Here is a 15,751-nt window from a genome sequence, read left to right on the forward strand (position 1 = left end):
GGATAAATTACGTCGATAAATAAATTATACAAAATAATTCGACTGATCCAATGGAACGATGATTAACTAACGTAATGACGTACACAGCAACGTAAAAACGCACTTAACCTTCGGGTGTGAGATGAATACAATACACGACTGTACACGGTTTGAGTATTTTTTCGCGAATTGATCGAAAGCCCTTTTCAACGATACTCTTGAGGATATGTGTAGTAATGTAGATATGGATCGGGGTACACGTATTGTCTTATTCTTCTTCGGTTTTTTTTTTTTTTGTTTTTGAAGGCCGACGAGGTCCATCCCGTGCTACTGTTTCTCCGTCTCGTATCCGAATTTCCGCCAAATCCTTTTTCGCTTTGTCCATTCACCTTTGTTTTTCGGTTCGTTTCCAGTCAGTGGTCTTTTCCCATATGGTTTTCGTTTTAACACCATAAGACCTCCGCACGTGGCCAGCTCTTCTGCACTGCAACACCGCTCTACTACGCCCGGTTCTTAACACAACTACTAATATAACTAATATGTACATCGCGTCGTTATTATTATTATTATTACTATCGTTATTAATTAACTACTTTGCGCGAGACCCGGCTGTATCGGCCGGCCGCGCACTGGTCGGCGTGCTCACGGGTACGCGTATGTTCCGCCGTAACCGGCCGCGCCGCCTCCGCCGTAACCGTATCCGCTGTAATCGTTCGGGTACAGCTGCGGCGTGTACGGCTCGTGGTGCACCTCGGACGAGTAGCTGTGGCCGTGCGTGACCTGAGGCTTGGCCACCACCTCGTACACGGCACCGCCGCCGCCGCCCTTGGCCGGGCCGTGGCCGCCCATCCAGCCCGCGCTCAGCCCCGTCAACGCGATCGCGCCAAACGCGAACAGCAGCGCCTTGCTGGCCATCACCACCAGGGCAAGGGCGCCCAGCGATATCAGCGCGCCGCCCGACATCAGCGAAGCGCCTAGCATGTGGTCCATGTAGTCGTCCTTGTTACCTGCGAACGGAAACCAACGCACACACGTTGTAAGACGATCGCTGCACAACGACCGCGAACGTCCGCTATGCGCGATAAGATGTTTCGTCGGACAGAGGGCTGGTTTAAGGAGGTGGATAAGGGGAAGTTAGCACCCCAACCCCTTAGGACTAAGATAACTATTTTACCAAGCCAAGTATTATGATACATTGATATATTAATAATTATTATAAAACATCGTCAATCGTCATTGATGAATATGGTATTTTTATATATTTTTTTATAAATAAATAGCACATTTTTGTAGTTAATCATATGTATATAGGTATATATACCTATATTTTTAAAATGGTTTCAGATTAAAATTAATACCAGTAATCTAACTAATTAAAATTTGTCACTATTGTGAAAAAAATGACTTACTTATGAGAAGCTCAAAAACATATTTTGTAATTTAAAATTGTATAAAGATTTCAAAAACAACTTAGTACTCACGACGATTCAATATGTGATTTTAATCACATTATATTTAACTGTCCTTCCTTTCTCCTTAGCAGACAACTTTTCTTATTCTTATCTTCCTTTGGTTATATAACTCCCGACTCTAATCTTCTCCTTAACTCTCACACTATTCCTATCATTCATTCCACTATTCATTTCATCTATTTTTCTGGCTTTCTTATTTAATTTATACATAATCATATTAAGCTAATTAGTAATAATCTTTATATTTAACTTATCTAATTGTATTGCTGTAATGGTTATCAATTAAGGCAAAATAAATTTAAAAAAAAAAATTAACTAACTTCTTAAACCTCCATTAGCTCCACCTTTGGTGAGTGATAAAACCCACCCTTGTCGTCAGAACGAAACTCCTTCGGGCCTGCGCGCGTTCGCGACCGAAAACCGTAACAGCTTATCGCCGCCACCAATTTTTTACCGTAGTCTAGCCCGGTCGTCGTGCATTGTTTTCATTAAATAACGTTAAAAATCGTATAAATATTTTAATTTATTTTTTTTTTTACGATTAACAATGTTTCTAACTAGCGGCGTACCTACCCTCTACTCGGTCCGTACCATGCGTCGCTTCGATCGTTTCGGGATTTTGCGGTCCACCGTCAACGGTTGATCGTGAGCAGGATAGATGCGTAGCTAATGAGAGTGTATCGCGAACAAAAAATATCGCGAAAACCGATACAAGCAATACGAATTTGAGCGGAAATTCGCCGAGAACACAATGCGCGGAAAAAATAGCTATAGTTACAAGTTAGCGTGGTCGATCAAACCGACGAAGTGCAAGTCGATCGAATATTTAACAACTGTTTGATTGATCTCGTCGCACCATCAATTTCTGTTTTAGTAAATACCGTTCCTCATAACGTACTTCAGTTATCACACGCCTATCATTTCATCGATAAACTGTTAAATCGCAAACATTTGCAAAGAATAAAGAACCTCGTTTAATGTGTTTAGTGCAATTAAACTCCTTAAAATCTAGTCACGTCCTGATGTGAATCATAAGTTTCGCTTCTATCACGGTTTGTATATCGGTGTCCGTTCAGTGTTCGTACGAAAGAAAATATATGCCCCGGAATTTCGGACACTTTTCACTGTGGTACCCGTTGCATTATGTTTAACTCGTTCAAACTGTTGTGCGGGCGTCCAATATCAAATAATAAAGTTGGCCCGCTCACCGAAATTTCATATCGATTTCAAGCCATCGCCTTTATATTTCCAACTAACTCAAAACTATATGGAATCTGGTTTTCCGGATTTGATATATTAAATTCAAATTATTTGTCTCGGAAAGTTACTTTTCGTGCAGGGATCTAACTACACGCTGGTTTCTCGGTACCAAACTTTATTTGCTTTCGTCGAACGTTTTTGTTTCGACCAATTATCATACATACACAATGATCATCACTCTGTGTTTAATGGGACTGTTGAAAATGTATGATAGTTATACAAATTAATATAATACGAAAAGAAAAGGAAAAGTTTTAATCTATCTTGTAATACTAATAAATTTCATTAATCACAAATTCAACGAATTTCGAAGATCTTTCTCGTCTTGTAGTACAAAATAAACTCCAATAACAATTAAATTCATACACACTTGCATAGTAAATATCCTTTATAATACAATGTAGTATATCGTGATTATCTGTCTGAAATGTTTTTTAAAACGTAGATATATTATTGGTAATAATATATCTATATTTTAAGTAATAATTTATTACTCTCAATTCCAGGATAAGTATAATGCAAAATATATAGTTCACTGAAGAAAATACTAAAACATGATTACTGTTCTTCAAATTTAATGTCTTTATTTAAATGTTCCGACTGAAATTTTCAACATCTGTTATCAGACAGCTGTACAATTATTTTGAATATATCCTTTAAATATGAGTAAAGCTAATAATACATGATAGTTATTTGTGACGAGATATAATAGGTACGAATACAATTAGCAAGAAAATGTTTGGAGTGATAAAGTATTTAACAATTAAAACAAACATTTGTCGGAAAATACTAGAAATTATTATTTATTCGAATTATTGTTACTTTTTTACATGAATTTTCTTCAAATATTATTTCCATACAAACTCTGACATACGAGAAATGTTTGCCTACTGGTTTTATTTCAGACAGTATAACATAGAAACTTATTTCACTTTTACAGTGAAATGTAAGACATTTTCGAACAATAATAATAGTTAAAATTGTAAAATTATAATAAATTTATATAATATATATATATATTGTTATATTAGCGATTTTATTTAACCCTTTCAACTCTACTGTGTTTGACTGTATAATGTTATGTTTAATCGTTTTCATAATACTGTACTGAAGCATAACTGTTTTATTTTACTAATTAAATTTATGAAATTTATTTCATCGCTTAAATTTATTCCATTTAAAACTTGCTGATGTTAACCAAGGCATGCTATAATATTTAAATGTTAGTCAATCGACGTGTAATATTCAGTTTGCCTTGTGCACATGTTTTTAGAAGTAAATACTGAGTGTTCAATGATTTTATTGATACAGTATAGTATGGTATTTGTTTAAGAAAACTGTATACAAAAAAATTCATTCAAAACTATCCAGTCTCGATTAGCTATAAGCAAACTACATGTAATTCAGTAATAACTTCTTTATGATTTCCTATTTTTTTCTTCTCTCTCACTAGTATTAATACCACACAATGGTCATTGCTGCTGAGGGTTTGTTTGAATGAAAAAAAAATAAAAAATAAAAATATTCATTCGTATTACCTACATATTAAACGTCATATATTTGTGAAATATTATTTTGTATCTAAAAATAAAATAAATTTTTTTTGTTATTAGTATAATTACCATAGCCATGTTTTTTCTTTCCCAAGTGCTGTGGGTGTGGGACACCGTAACGATTTCCGATTTTTACAATCGCAGGTGTAACTTGTGTGGCAGTCGGTAACTCCGAAGTCTCAGGGAGTGGCATGCCGTCAAACTCTTCTGAAAAATCAAGTTCGTTTTAATATAATTCATGTATAAAATACCAAATTTTACCCAAAGAATATTTATGATACTACAAATAATAAAAATACACAAAAATTAACCACAGCGTGCATTGGTCACATTTATGTATAGGTTATATCGAGCAATATTATACTGCTTAACTAATAAAATTTATTAGCTTTATAATTAATATTTCGTTAATATTAAGTTTTACACGAAATAACTTTTTTTGTGAACAAAAATTTTTGGTTCTATCGTGTATTAGTAAAATAGTTACATGTTTTCGATTAAACTAACTACGTATATGGAAATAATAATCTAATGAGCAAAACTTTTTCTACGAATATTTTTATTGCATATTATCACGTCATATTATTACGTTGTGATAAAATTAAATTGTTAAATTTAAAGTTTTTTTTTTAATAAAATAAACTTACTTGCACAGCTTAATTCGTATTTTGAACGCTAGAAAGCACTCGACTTATAGTAAAAATAATTATTTAGAAAGTATTACTAACAAAACGAGATAAACATAGTAGGCAACTACACTAACACACAAGAGCAATATATCATCAAACAAATAAACAACTCGGAGTTATACGTTATCCTTGTTTTTTTTGTTTTTTTTTTTTTTTTTTTATTAAATTAAATGTTAGTCCGAAATTTCAGATGGTTCGCTTTACAGTCGACATTTACTCAGATTTCGTTTCTGTAAAAACATATTCGATATTATGAACAATAGTCAGGTCAAAGGCTGATACTTTTCTTCATTAAATTTATGAAGTGCTTAATATAACATTAAGTCTTTGACGGGCGGTTTCAAGTTAAGGAAACACACCTTGAAAATGTTTGAATTGTACGTACAATCACTGAATACAAAAACAATATTATAACTATTTATTGATGCACATACACTTAAACGAAATTTTAGATATTAGATACCAAGTAGTTTTCGATGTCTTAAAACGTATCTCACTGTAATGTTGAACGGGGACGAATTTAACGTAAATTTAATGTCACGTAAATATTATGTTTTAACACGACGGCGATGCGAAATAAATTATTTGAGTATGTCTCTCGCAAGTGTTCAACGGATTCAAGTCATCGCGCGCGTCCATATTGATTTCCGAATACTCTACTGTTGTACACCATTGTAATATGTTCTGATGCGCAGTGCACATGGATCGGCGACCGTTACGACGGAATAAACGATAATACGCGCCTACGCGCGCGTGCACACATTATTGCCATCGCAGTGGTACGGTTATAAGCTAAAATCATTTTAGTTCGAATGTACAACGGAACGATTATTGTTCCGTTGTGCATTTGAACGTTTTACGCATTTTAAAGTGACACGGTTTTTCGGGGGAAGAAAAATTAATCATAATGATTTTGTACGTGCGTTACGATACACCACCTAACGTGTTGGCGCGTAGTATGGTTTATCGAACCGTAAGCCCCTCGAAGTGCACAGCCGTCAGGGTGCGTGTCCAGCTCGCAGCGCGTAGATTTGTATTAGTTCAACGACGGCATAGAACAACACAATTATTCACCGCTTACGCTATAGCATACTCAAATGATATACCTTCTTTGATCGCCGTGCCCCATTTGTCGTCGAATTGCCGGGTTTCCTCGCCGGCATCGTGGCCAAACGCCGTCGAAAAAATAGCAACCACTGCTACGGTAGCAACGCAAATCGACTTAAAATCCATTTCTGTAGCGTACGGTTCAGAAATACATTTCCACCGGCCGTAACGTGCCGAAGAAGACTGAACGCGATGTTCACTCGTCTTTTATTGATAATACTTACCAAACGTCAAGTCAGCCAGTGTGTGAACCGTTCGTGATTTGGTTTTACGTGTACCCGCGCGTTAACAATCGACTATACAAAGAATAATATGTTATTTACATATATATATATATATATATATATATATATATATATATATACGTGTGTGTTTGTGTGTGTGTATATACGTACACCTATTCCTAGAACAATAGTGAGCGACTTCTTTACTTGTCAAAACAGTCATCTTTAACTACAACGTTTTGTTTTGGTAAAATTTATTTTTAATTTTTTTTTTCTCTCCACTTATGTGTTGGTTGGACTGAAGAAGTGTTTGGGAATCGATTACCGCTTTGGTAGTGTACGTTTAAATTGTATATATAGACGTTTTCTATTTAGTCGCAGTGTCACGTGTATTGTTCTTAAATGACCGACCAAGAGTATTCGATAATTATTCTTGTAAAAAAAAAAGAAAAAAAAACATTCCACTTCGGCTATTATATGTACACTTTAATACAGTTATAATAAACCAAGAGTCATATACTCGTATTTTATAAACTGTATAGTTTACAAAAGTTCTGCAAATGTATTATGTGCACAGAAGATACGTATGAAGATTTATTATGTCATTTACCAATATTTATAATAAAATTCGATTTGTTTGAACAACAAAGTCAACAGATTAATGTAGTAGTAATTTTTAATCCGTTTTCAGTGAGAATTGAAAATTTTATTATTTCATTGACAATCCTATTTTACTTTAGATTTGCTTTGTAATCAAGAGATTCATTAACAAAATCCAATTTTCATAATTTTCATATGATGCACAGAAGAAAAAAATGCAGTACACAATATTCGATTGAAATGTATACGTATGTGCAGCACATACCAATAGTCGACGGGTCGTATTATTTTCCTGACAGGTAAACCGTAGTGAGATCGATGAACGTAAATCTTAAAGCTACAATAAGCGTATGGATGTAAACAACCAACAATTTTATGCCACCATTTCTACACGTACTACAGAATTCATTATAGTTAACGATGCAAAATAAAAGTATAAAATGATTAATTATTTTTATTTCACGGACGGTTAACGAAATATTTATCTTTTTACAAGTTATTGTGCAATAAAGATAATAACCAATTCGATGGGTCCGTGTTCAGCAACATAGCTTACAAAATATTAGTTTCATTAACAACACAAATGCGCGTGGACATTTTCGTAGCAACTGTACACGGATGTGAGGCGGAAACGAAATTGGTGTAGTGTGCAGTTCCAGGCGCGTGACTAATATATGTTTATCTGCACGTACAGTAATCGTGTAAGTGCCTGTAAGTACAAAAATGCTGACAAAAAGTTCCTTGATATGTTTACGATCTGATGTTTAGAAAAATCGTACAATCGCATCAATATGATTTGTACTATGTGTACCCATTATGATCAATATCGCACAATAAGTATTGGTATGTATTATTATACTTAAGTTACCGACGAAGACGTTCAGTAATATTTTCTTACCATCGTCGTTGTCAAGAAATTTATGATATTTCCTATAAGCTAGGAACTATAGACTTAATGCCCGTTGTCAGATTTGTGCATTTTTCGTCAATAGATATAATTTTTACAAACGTTGATATCATTTTATGTTAAGCAATCAACTACTTTTCCTATTAATATTACGAATATTTACGATATTGGCTGGATATTTATTACCTTGTTTCCTAAATTGCATTATTATCCTTAACACGAACATATTTATGAGAAGAGAAAAAAATTAATTTCATCAAAAAACAACAGGCAAACATGTGATGTGCAGGGAAAACGGTAAAATCATCTCCGTTTATAATATAATACGGCCGAAACGTTTGTTCGCTATATCGACATTTCAATGACTTTTTTAATATGTATTTTTTTTTTTAGATCGAATTGTCACAGTTATACATAGAATCGTCGTTAAAACTAGTGTATCGAATTGGAATGACGTGTAAGACTACATTGTACGATTAATGTGAGGGTTGCAGTATACCGCGGTAGCAGCAAAGCCGATCGCATCGAGAAAAATAACGATTTCGATCGGACGACCACAATGGGTACTGTTTAGTAGCGCAACAATACAGTAATAATACGACGTGAGCACATACGTAAATCGTGTGCAATTGTCAATCGGACGTGTTATCGTAGAATAACATGATTTTACGATGCTGCGCATAATGCTATCGGGTGCGCGGAAACGAAATCGGTCGGTCGGGCGAATCCGTACGGGAGGGACACAACACGCGTTTAGATGGCGTGACTAGAACTCCGATTGGCCATGGCAAAACAATCCAGCCCTTGGCCATACAAAGACCCACCCCTGCTAATAGGTAATAAATAATTAAAAACACATTTCGTACACAGTCGTTTGGTGTCGGTTTGATGACATATTTTTCTTCTTGAATTTGTTTTATCAAACACAGCAATGGAATCTTCGAATTAACCTTTCGAACCGTTTGTCGTTCGATTGAAAGTAACGCCAGGCCATTTAAACGGTCGTACGATAAGTGTCGCAGACATCGCGAGTTGACGAACAAACGCTGTACATAAAACAAGCGTGTATCAGTCACGTAAACTGATTTCACATTAGTTCGGTTTTACTAGAGCGTAGGGTTTTTTTCTCTCCAAAAATCACGGTGTTTTTCGATTTCGTAATGACTGTTATTTGGATTGCCCGCTTTCCTCGATTAGCCCTCCGGAGCCACGGGCTCATCGGCCCCCGTCTTGCTATCGCGTGCAGTGCATGTGTGAGCCCGCGCTCGCACCTCGGCCGTCGGTAAACTTATTATACGACCGCTGTGTTCACAGGCACGACGGACAGGTGTACGGACGCGCGTTCGACGAGCGAGAAGAAAGTGGTGCGCGCATGTGTGTGCCGGTGAAGCGAAGACGTTGGAAAGTAGTCTGGAGGCCGCGGATCGATGTTTTTTTTATTTATTTATTCATTTTTTTTCCTTCTCTATTTTCTTCGTCGGCACTACCGTATACGGGCTGCTCGCTCGCGACTAGTTTCCCATTGTAGGTCAACACAACCTTGGCCGTAGCGCATTCCGACGGACTTTTCCCATCCGTATCACAATGTGTGCGCTCGCACGCGCACGCAACAAGGACACGAATTCGGGTCAGAAATCTAAGCGGCTCTCGTTGCGATCATTTTTTCGTGTCGGACGCGGACCCGCGGGTACAGTGCACCGTGTGGGCACCAACGGTGTTTGTCGACCGTGTTCACGCCCGCGGACCGACCAGGAGATGTACAGAATGTTTACACCGTTGTACAACTCAATGTCGTACTAAATCGATTTATTGTTTATCTACCTGTACACTCTAGGGCTGTAAAGTATATTTAAGAATACGCATTACTACCATTTTATTACACATTACGCTTGGCCATACGTTGAATACAATACATCAATGTATTAAAATGTAAGAAAATCCTCTAATAAGGACAGTGTATCTTAAATCGCAGTCGAGTTTAAAAGAATACCGTTTATAATTGTAATCCTCACCATGGTCTAGATGTTATGTATCATGTTAACTTACATTTACCTCGCAGATAAATATTTTAAAAATAATCGTCATAGCATAATATGCTTAGCGATTAGCATATACGAATTACAAATCTAAAAGATAGTAAACCAATAAATGGCAACGCATACTAATGCATCTCCGGGCTTTTTTTCCGTCATGCACATGTATTTAATATGTTTATTTGTACTTCTTTTATAATCTGCAGATATGAACGCGGGAAGTATTCGAATCCGACCGCGGAGACTTTAACGCGCTCGTCGTACATTGGAGAGTATAAAATACGACATATTTTACAGATGCTACTATAACATGTACCTTAAACAACCTATCGGATATTTCGGTGCTTCAGCGGTGTTGTGTTCTATTGAAATCCATTGAAATATTATTATGTATACATCTGGCGTGTAAATGTGTACGCGAGGTGACTTCACTAACATGCCTTCGGTATGCCGTTAAACAGTATTTTATACCCATCGTGAGCGACTTTATTATCCATTGCGGCCACTGATAATTTATCTGTAACAATAATTATCATTTAAACTGTACGCGTCGTTGACATAATTTATTCAGTTTTTTTTTTTTGTTATTGTAACAATAACTTATTATACCTAATAACTTGGGTACACAAATAAATAAACATAACTATACTACTTTAACGGTTAAACATATCTACGTGGTTATTTACATGATTTCGTAGCTACTTTATTAGGTTTGTTTCATTTCAACGTATGATATTTTATTTTCTGATGTTAAGATAAACAGATTTTAAAATTTACATATTTCGAGTTTTAATTCCGAACACGCACGTTTTACTAGAGGCTCTACGATAATGCGTTTGACTTATTCTGGCACTATGAGTTATTAAATATAATATAAACGTGATAATAATATTATTATGATTATCAAATTAAAAAACAATTATATTTGATATTGTGATATTTCAGGTAAAGAGAATACTTATCCCGTTAAAGAAATGTATAAAAAATTATTTTACAGTACCTTTACTTTCAGTTTCGAGTTTCATCCCTAAATAATGAAATAATTCAAATTATATTTTAATTACTAAACACAAAAAAACTGCGCAGAGGTTTTTAATAAAACTTAATTTTTTGTATATTTTATGATGTCAAGAAAAAATATCATCATGATAAACAAATATATTCTTCTTCTGTAATCCAAATTTTATAGCAGTTTGGTTGATAAAGAAGAAATTTTGTTTTTATATCCTTTAAATGGGTTGGTCATTATTTGATTCCATATTTCAAGGGAAACTTAGTTATTCTTATGATAAAATATTTCAAACTCACAAAATAAATCAATGTAACGGTATTGTAGATATATATTGTAGGAAAAATATTCAGTCAAGTATCATATATATATATATATACTTTTCACGATATTTTACCAATTAGCTTGATTGGCATAATAATTCTAAAAATATTTATTTATACGATGTCAAAAATTGGAGTTTTTGAAAAAACACTATTGTTTCATGACTCATATTTTTATTTATTTCTGTGCTTGAAAATATAAATTTTTAATATTTCCTTAAAACATTTTTTTTTACCCTACAATTTGAACAAAATCATATTTATGTTGATTATGAATATTTATAATATTATTTTAAGTACCTATTATAATCCTATTGGTGTACTTTGAGACTGTTTTATGTTAAAAAGAACTTAGTCGAATGATTACGATTTACCAATACCTTTACGTCGTTCATTTCAATTCACACATATTCATAATTTTTAATTCATACACAGTAGACGATTTCTAAATTTAATTTGCCGATGTATAAAATTAAAGTAATAATATGCAATGCAATTTAAATTAATTTCAATAATATCTAATTATCATACTTTGTATCTTATTGTTACGATTTTTTAAACATATTTTAGGATAATAATCTAGTCCATAATAATCTAATCTATGTTCATGAAAAATTTAGTATTTATTTGAATATGCCTATAAAGAAGTATAATACTATTTACCAAAATAATATTTTTCACGATGTACTTTGTGAATGTTAAGTAACTGTCAAAATTCATTTTTGACATTTTTCTGAATGTTTAACATTTCTAAAATAACGTAAGTAAGACTTGTGTTAAATTTACTCTAATAAAACTAAAAATATACGATTATATGGTATACTACGTCCTTCAGACTCATTAATCGTACATCTCGTTCATATTTAAAACTTAACTAAGGGCTACTTTGATTAATGTTAAAATTTCAATATTGTAATTGGTTTTAAATCATATTTTTAATGCATTTAAAATAACCAAGCAAAATTGGTAGTATAGAAAAAAATAATACCGTTATATTATAATGTTTCTCCTTTCAATACATATTCAATAAAATTTTAACTTTGGAATGCAGTGATATTCACGTGTGACATATTTGCCAGGACGAAGATAATTGTGTGAGTAGATAAACAAAGTTATGATGATTTAATAATGATAAGTTTTAATATTTTTTTTAAATATGTTAATATTTACATAAATATTACATACATATTTATACATACATATATACAATAATGTTAATATTTTAACGCATAAACTGATGCAGTTGGAATGGTTTTACTAAAACATGGAAATACTTTTGAAAGATATTAAATGTTTATGTTTATGAAACGATTTTTTTAATGTTATAAATTAAACAAATATGTATAGTAGTTTAGTGAAGAATAACGTTTACCATCGTATAATACTCGTATATAATAGTGCAGTGGACCCGGATCTAACAATGTTTCACCGTCGAAACTACTTTTAAGAAAGAGAAAGTTTTCAATTAATTCTATAAAAAATAAAGTCCGGTTGTATAAAAAAAAAAAAAAAGATTATATTCTTCGATTAGGATTATTCTTAGTTGTAATATATTTTATTATTTGATATACCATCATTGATAAAACTTACTTATTTATTAATGGAACTATAGTTTTATATTACCAAAGTATATTTTTATTTAATTACATCGAGTAATATAATGAATCAAAGTTATAAAGCCTTCTTTGGTTTAGTAAAATATTTAGTCATTTATTAAAGAGAAAATACTTATTTTGTATTAGTATAGATTTACGAAAGCTATTTAAAATAATTTATACAATCGCTATGCTATGGATTTAATATTTGTTTTTCAAACATCGGAATAGATGTTATTTGCTGAAAACGTGTTGAATATTGTTATCACATAAATTTAACTTTTCTGACTGACTGACTGAACAAAAATAAAAAAAATCGTCTGTAACGACGCATCCATATGCGTTTAACTATCGTTCGTACGTAAGTCAAGTTTGAACGTTGAGTAGGTATAACCGAAAAGCATAAAAAAAAAATATAATTATAACGATACCTATAATATTAATATAATATTATACCTATAATATAATATTCGTTTATGTACCGGTATGAAAATATCTACTAGAAATTTAGTCGTATTATTATTTTCTTTATATTATTAAGGAGATTTAAAGCTGGAGAGAAAGCGGATTAGAGTGGAATGTGCCTGGAGAAATTCTACGTGAGGCTGTTTACGTGTACGTCCATCCGACCACATACAATATTATTAACGGAACTCGATAGTCACATGACCCACATTGAGAATTCCCCACGTTGTCAGTAGAAATATTCATGCAGTATAAAATACTAGACCCGTACGAGTGTACCGATCACTTCAGCGCAAGACACATATTATAGTTAATGTTGTTCAGGTTCTTGAAATGTTATGTTGGTACGTTAAAAACGACATACAATTAAAATTATAAAAAGAAAATTAAATTTTTTCCCTTTACAATTTGAAAATTTGTAGTTCATGCTAAATTTTTGTTTGTCACAATTCGAAAATGTTACTTACACGTGCGTCAAATTCTAAATTTATCTGAACTTCAGTCAAAATTAAATTTTTTTGGTTTTTATTCTTAAATATAACATGCACAGTTTATGTAAAAATAAATTAAATATAATAATTGAAAGCAATTATTTCTATAACCATTATTAATAATTGTTAATAAGTAGATAATATATGGATTCACGATTCTTACTTAGTATTTATAGATCAACTATTTCGATGGATTTATTATACATATTAATAAAATCAGTCGATTACTCTAAAAGTACTATAGTACATTTGTATTAGATCACACCTCGGAGCAAATATTTCATATAATGAACAAAGGAACACAGTTTTATTCTGAAACGACTGTAATATAGTTTAGGTGCATTTTTGCGAAGTCGAATTACAGAATTATTGTCATTTTTACATCACTACGCGGATCATTTTGTTATTGTTTGATATGATGATAAAGATTTTGAACATCACATGGATAAACGTTTTATTTGTCGATGATGCGATAAGATAAATTAACTCACGTGAAATATTTAACGCGGAAATATTGTGATATAATAATAATATTATTATCTCAATGTCATAATTATTCGATTGAAATACCAGATAGTGTTATTTCAATCAGCGTAATCAGTTATTAATGAATTAATTCATTATCCTAGTAATTCTGTATAGCAATATCACCATGGTCTTATTGCAATCTGATCAAATCAATTTAACATTATTATATTGATTCAGACACCCAAGTGTTCCGAAGCACATCGTCAGATGGAACTTTTATGATTCACGATTTATCATCCATCATACGCGGAATCGATAATATTTTGTAATATGCATACCTGTATCGATAAAAATGAATATATAATAATTATTTTATTGCATGATGTTCTATTATTTAAGAATTTTCTCCGATGTCTATCTGCTCACGTAACAGGCGTAGTAAACAACACGTTAATACGATACAGAAATTACTTTTATATCCAATTAATTAAGACAAAATAATATGATTTAATGTGTTCTTAAAGATTATTCAGAACTATTCAAATTAATTTCCAAGTACCATTCTTTTATACTCATCACATTTATCCATTTTTCTAGCCAATTTGTAATACCAACTATCCAAAAAATCAACTATTATACCGAATGATGAGCATAGCTAATAAGGATCCATCAACTCTACTTTAAAATATTTTCTATTAATTATATATATTATATATTATAACATTGTATTAATTTAGGAACGTCCCATATTGTTTTATAGCATAAATAAGTATGTCTCTGATCTTTTAATTGACTTCTACATTTATTATTGATGATTTTTCTCCAAAATATGGGGTATAGTATTTTGCAAGACATAGCTAATCGTTTTTTTTCGGTCTTGTTTATACATGAAATTACGGAAGTCGTATTCTCATATACGTTTGGGAATATAATAATAACAGAAATACTATCGTATGACCGAATAAAATTGTACATAATATTATATTTAAATATAATATACAAATACATTATATTTCTATTTTTTTTTTTTTTTTTATGAAATTTTATCGAAACTATGGTCATGTAATATAATTATATCATATTACTAAAGTGCTGTGATATTTAATAAAATTTACCTTGATCCTGCGTAAATATTCTTTTTGAAATTCCAATCTCACATGGTAAAATAAAAATATAACTTTATTATTGCTAAATAGAGTCTCAAATAATAGAACGGACTACTAAAAGTCTCGTGAATATGATTTCAATAATATCTTTAAAAATATTCGTATTGGTCTACTAGATATTTCTATTACGCCTTCTACCAGACACGTTGTCTTGTACATACGAACAAGTATATTTATTATCGGAGCAAAATATTATTAGGCGTTTTACGTATAGAAATTATGAAACTGATTTAGGCGAAAAAAAATGCAACTAAAGATATAGGTGATTGTATTTTGTTTGCCGCTATCGTGTTTGAAAGGAAATAAGACTTCTTTGCATGTCAAAATGGTTAATATTTAAATGATATAAGTTAAAAAGAACTATCCATCCAACCAATAGAATATACAACGGTATTGAATACCAAAATAAT

General features: G+C 32.3%; 1 protein-coding gene across 2 annotated transcripts; it reads right to left on the reverse strand.

Moving 5' to 3' along the window:
- Positions 1-247: 247 nt before the first annotated feature.
- LOC112688436 lies at positions 248-6,294 on the reverse strand. 2 transcript variants are annotated; one of them, XM_025561608.1, is made up of 3 exons: positions 6,060-6,294; positions 4,334-4,468; positions 248-986 (listed from the first exon to the last, which is right to left on the reverse strand). In XM_025561608.1, the coding sequence occupies exons 1-3, from the start codon at positions 6,184-6,186 to the stop codon at positions 622-624; spliced, it is 627 nt and encodes a 208-aa protein (XP_025417393.1). In that variant the 5' UTR covers positions 6,187-6,294; the 3' UTR covers positions 248-621. The 2 variants fall into 2 exon arrangements, with proteins under 2 accessions (XP_025417393.1, XP_025417392.1); XM_025561607.1 differs by having other exon boundaries at positions 4,334-4,471; positions 6,060-6,291.
- Between the last annotated feature and the right edge of the window lie 9,457 nt (positions 6,295-15,751).

The sequence above is a fragment of the Sipha flava genome, unplaced genomic scaffold (assembly GCF_003268045.1).
Source record: "Sipha flava isolate LNK unplaced genomic scaffold, YSA_version1 38_pilon_pilon, whole genome shotgun sequence".
In the NCBI taxonomy this organism is placed as follows: domain Eukaryota; kingdom Metazoa; phylum Arthropoda; class Insecta; order Hemiptera; family Aphididae; genus Sipha; species Sipha flava.

Excerpts from the sequence above, each read along its gene's own strand:
- LOC112688436 (XM_025561607.1), bottom strand. The coding sequence starts at position 6,186 with ATGGATTTTAAGTCGATTTGCGTTGCTACCGTAGCAGTGGTTGCTATT. Across the intron at positions 4,472-6,059 it reads GGGCACGGCGATCAAAGAAG|AAGAGTTTGACGGCATGCCA; the intron begins GTATATCATTTG and ends TTGATTTTTCAG. Across the intron at positions 987-4,333 it reads AAAGAAAAAACATGGCTATG|GTAACAAGGACGACTACATG; the intron begins GTAATTATACTA and ends TTCCGTTCGCAG.